This window comes from Montipora capricornis, chromosome 12 (assembly GCF_036669925.1).
Source record: "Montipora capricornis isolate CH-2021 chromosome 12, ASM3666992v2, whole genome shotgun sequence".
NCBI classification, from domain to species: Eukaryota; Metazoa; Cnidaria; class Anthozoa; order Scleractinia; family Acroporidae; genus Montipora; species Montipora capricornis.
Window position 1 is genome coordinate 16,481,840 of NC_090894.1, and position 5,000 is coordinate 16,486,839.

A 5,000-nucleotide genomic window follows, 5' to 3' on the forward strand; every position below is an offset into this window, starting at 1 on the left:
GAATACCTGAAGAATCACTCTATGCATATGAACTCCTCGGGATACCTAAACCAAAGGAATCGTTGAGAGTGAGTTAAACCATTATTTCTTTTGTTTCAATAGGCTGGAAAACAAAGCAAGGAAACTTTTTTGTTTTATCTTAACTTTGCGTTTGTCCTCATCAAGCAGGGAATGTGACCACAACAAGCAACCTGATGCTTTAGTTACCGGTACATCCAAGTCAACTTGACATAATCGCAAGAAGGACTTATTTCAGGTCCATCAGAGAGTGTATAGTCAGAGGCAGCTCATTCCTAATGAAAAACTTTTGCATCAAAGTGTAAGGACTCTGGTTCCATACAAAGCTCTTTGAGAAAGGAACATTCTACATTCCTGAACAAAAATAATAATCAAAGAATTGTAACTTTTTTGTCAACTTCTAAAAAAGGTGTTTTTGAAAGAACTGTAAATCCAGTTATCATTGCACCCCTTTCCCTCAAAAGAATGTCAAGACATGGCTGGTTTATTTGCAATTCTTGATGAACAACAGTGTGTTGGGTGAGGGGGGAGGGACATTGTTGCCCTTCTTCTAACGTTAGAAAATGGGACTCTCTTCAATTTTTGTCATGGATCGAGGAGCACTAAAAAAGTCTCATTTTCTTTCCATGTCTCATCACAAGAATGTTTGATAAACTGAATGGGAGATTGAAACCTAAAGGTCGCTTTCCCACTCAGCTTTTGGCACTTTTTTCCTAGGGTTTGATCAAAAGCAGGTCAGTGTTGTCAGAGAATTATGGGAGCATTCATGTTCACATTGGGGAAATTGAACCCTTGAGCCAATTTCTAAAAGGAAGGATAAACCGATTGAAATATGCTTGTGTTCCCAGGTAATGACACAGTAAGTAAAACACAAAAAAGAAAGAGAAATAGCATCTTGTTAGTGATATCCAATTCGTAGAGAAAGAGAGACTGAAAGAAATGTTCACTGAACAGAGATCTAATATTTAGATTTTAATGTTTAAAGGCCAGCACCCAAACAGAGGGAGAGTACCAGTAATATTTGACATACAAAAATCTTTTAAAAGCCATCGCAATTCAGTGAAAACCCATTTTAATAGACTAGCTGCTATCTTGTCAACTATGTGAAACACATTAAATATTTTGGTTTTTATCTGTGAAGCCAACCCTTGTAAAACATCACATGATTGACATAAAGTTTCGGGACATCAAGCACACATGCTTTACGCTTTTATTTTTCAGACATGTGTTTCGATTTTTATCTGATGAGGAGAAGAGGGCTGTCAAATCCCTTGGCTTCAAAATCCTCAATGATCTACAAGCAGGAATGATTTGTCCGTCTAGTGTCCTTGTGGCAGCAATTATGCTACAGAACTTGAAAGGAATCTTCTTTGGTAAGCTTTTCCTTCGGGATTCATGTCACTCTGGTTATAACACATCGCAGTCATTAGCTTATCCCTTGTGACCTAATATAACAGGGTTCGTGAAGTGGTGAGCAATTACAACCAATGTTATTGCTTCCTTGCATGGTCAGTGCTGTCACTGCAGCGTCTCTGCCTATCAACTACTTAATGTAAATACCTGTGGAGATTTGCTACTCATATTGTACATGCACCAAAAAATTTATTACTAGATTACAATGTTTTATTATTTGTTTGAAGGACAAAAGGCATTGCTGATGGCCAGCTTGTTTTGATTTCTTCCTTGTTTTTAAGATGAGTTAGTTGAAAAATTCAGATGGCTAAAGGAGCTGTGCCATATGTGGAGTATTCCTGTAATTGCAGGTAAAAAACTCTTTTACTTGTTATAATTTTTTTGTTGCTTCCAATGTTGGTTGTAGGTTTTTTGGAAATGTACTTTTTTTTGTTTTTAATTTTTTTACCAAGGGGATTCCAACGATGTTGCTGTGGTCAATGAAAGCATTGATTTATTAAAGTCATCTTTGGAGAAAAATGAACATGGATTTGTCAAAGTACGAAACAATGGCACGGTGCAGAATGAAGGAGACCGTGCACAGGGAAAAAGCTCAAACAGTGCCTTGCCCCTTGTTGCATCATCTGCAGCAAACATCAAAGATGAAGCAGCTATTCACATGCTGTTGGCTTGCAGGAGAAATGTGATTCTGTCTCATTTCTTCAGGACTGGTGTATTTTCTTTAGCAGCACAGAGGCAGCAAGCTTCACAGAAACACCTTGGTGAGTTTTGGTTTTCTCAAAGAAATAAAATAAAACATTTTGTATGGTCATCCATTATTGGCATTTATTGCACTTTTCTCCTTGCAGACTCTGAAGTTCAAATTTCAAGTTTTGTTTATTATCACTGTCGGTTGCTGTAATGGAACATATTATGAATTGCCTGATTGTGATTCGCTCTCTTGATTTTTCTTTCTAAGGGTCTGCCCACTAGTTAGGATGCAGTGCAAGCCAGCAAGCCCTGCAAGTCGTAAGAAACTAACCCTAATCCTATAATCTAAACCCTAACCCCTAAAACTAATCAATACCTGGCCCTATCATTTTTTTGGGCTTAATTTAGTCATAACAGCGTGAAGCTAAGAGTAGTAAAGCTCATTTAACATGTCTTGCATGTATGGCTTGCTTGGCTGGTAGATTTACCAGATTACATGGAATAACATTTCCTTGGTTTTAAGAACAATGAAATATAAGAGATGGGTTACCAGTACCTTTTTCATGAATATCACATATGGCTCATACATGCATGTACTTCAGTTGGTAATGTCGGGTTATTTTTATTTTGTTTTTTAGTGCAATGAAATATAAGAGATGGGTTACCGGTTCCTTTTTCATGACATATATGTTATTCACCGGCCGGGAGGTCCGTATTGGGAAAAACTGTACCCGAGGTCTCGAGTACGCGGCCGAAGGCCGTACTCGAGACAGAGGGCACAATTTTTCCCAATACGGATCGACCAAGGCCGGTGAATAACATTTTTATTTATTTCTAAATTCTGTTTTTAGAAGGTAGGAGAAACTATTAAGAAAAACTGGTGTTGTTCTCTTTATCCTCTTCGTTTGGGTAATAAAATTCGCTTTCACTGTGATAACTTTCGTCAGAATCCATTGTTTTTTTTACGAGAAAGTTGAACAATAACACTGCTCTATTGCAAAAAACAATTAAGACAAATTGAAACTTCGCTGTTTCAATTCTCAACTTCACTCTGCACTTAGCGTAGTTGGTTACCATGACCGTGGTCAGGAGATAGGAAAATACTGCCCGCTCCTGGAACCAATCAGATTGCTGGATTCTCAGGATACCGCCCGCTCACGATCAAAGAAATAAATAATGTCATGTATTGCACATACATGTACTTGGTAATGTCAGTCATTTTTATTTTGTTTTTTAGGTCAACTGTTCACAGACTTCGAATTTCTTGCAAAAATGTTGGTGAAAGAAATTCCTCACATTGCTGAGAACGTTGCAGAGGTATGTTGGAAGTGCATTTTTATAAACAATAATTATTATCAGTTTTTTTTAAATTTCCCTATAATTATTTGTGAGTGGGTTACCTCTATTTTTCTATTGGTACTGTATGAGTAAACACTGATTTTTTTGTTCTTTGTTACAACAATACTGCCTGGCATAGTCGAGTCAAGTCAAGGTCCCTTATTTAATAAATGCGATCAGTGTTGAAGCAACCACAGGTTTGTGGGGCCGTTATTGCAAGGTAGCCACCGTTAAATATACAGTTTCAGCTCGGTTCACTTTATTCACATACACTTCTTGATGTTACATCATGAAAAACAAATTTCTAGATAATATTCATTGTGTTGGACTAGAATACTTAAGAAAAAATTTTAGAAACTTTTGATCGTAACACAACTATTTTGCTCGTTTAAATTTCAACATAGTTAGTAACTATGAATTTCAACCATTAACTTAGGTCTTTATTAGAAAGTGTTGTTAAGATGTAAATTTCAAAACGTTTTTAAAATTGTTTTATAGGTTATCCGATCTTAAAGATTCAAGAGAGAAAAGAAATCTTTTTGTTTCTGCATGGGCCAAAGTTTGTGATGGTCAAATTGGCAATGGTTCAAAGATGGTGTCATAACTTTTGTCCAATCTATGGTTCTTTAGACCGATAACTGAGAGCCTTTTCGATCGCTTTTTTACAGAGTTTTGAATACTTTCGGGAAACAGCTGAGTTACTGGAGCAACATGGCTCAGTTAGCGTTCAAAATGACAAAGTCGTTATACTTCAGGAGAAAGACATTATTTTTAGTGCTGATATGTGGAAACCCATTCTAACAGCTTACTGGGTGAGTTGTTATACTTTATCGTCTGATTTCCATTAAGATGACAAATGTTAGAAATTTCTAGACTTCGGCTGGGCGTCTTGCTCTCCTTAACACATATTTTCTCCCAACTTACCGTTGTTGCGGGTGGGTGCAACACACGAGGGGCGCATAAGCATAACGACACGTTTAAAGACAAAATGGCCTCTCACTTGGGGCTTCCGCACTTCTCTCAAGAACTGTTATCCTCTATGTCCTCAACTTTCACGGTTACCCCTCTTTGTTATTCCTGTAAAATAAAACGGACAACCACGGGTCTACAATAGCAAGAAAGTAATGAGAAATAACAGTATATCATTCTTTTCATAAAGATAAGCCATGGAGTTCGGGCCCGGTTGTTCAATGCTAATCCCAGATTAAAAATTAACCAGGGAGTTTATTTCTCTACTCCCAAATGCTGTTCAACGCTAATATTCGGCGAAACTTTGCATTAGAAGAAGGCAATCTTGAAAAAGAAAAATATCAGAAGAAGCTTTCACCAAAAAGTAGAAAACATGAAAAAAAAGTTTACGCTAATCCTGGATTAAGTTAATGCGCTTTCGAACAACCGGTCCCGGAGTACTTAGAGCACGGAGTTCCCAGTTTTGTGTTCTGTCCTCTGTGCTATATCATGTTTGGGAGGGTAACCTCTTGGAGATATTAGCTGCACCAAGCTACTCTAAAATCCGAGGGTGAAGAAAGATATATATTATA

General features: G+C 37.3%; 1 protein-coding gene across 1 annotated transcript in view; it reads left to right on the forward strand.

Moving 5' to 3' along the window:
* The window catches only part of LOC138027330 (dihydroxyacetone phosphate acyltransferase-like), a 15,854-nt gene that overhangs the window by 6,548 nt on the left and 4,306 nt on the right, over window positions 1–5,000 (forward strand). Inside the window, exons 4-10 of the mRNA XM_068874911.1 lie at window positions 1–68; window positions 736–866; window positions 1,240–1,391; window positions 1,713–1,781; window positions 1,884–2,192; window positions 3,359–3,438; window positions 4,128–4,271. The exon at window positions 1–68 is cut by the window's left edge and continues 84 nt beyond it. Coding sequence (XP_068731012.1) covers window positions 1–68; window positions 736–866; window positions 1,240–1,391; window positions 1,713–1,781; window positions 1,884–2,192; window positions 3,359–3,438; window positions 4,128–4,271 — 953 coding nt within the window. The remainder of the gene's footprint in view (window positions 69–735; window positions 867–1,239; window positions 1,392–1,712; window positions 1,782–1,883; window positions 2,193–3,358; window positions 3,439–4,127; window positions 4,272–5,000) is intronic.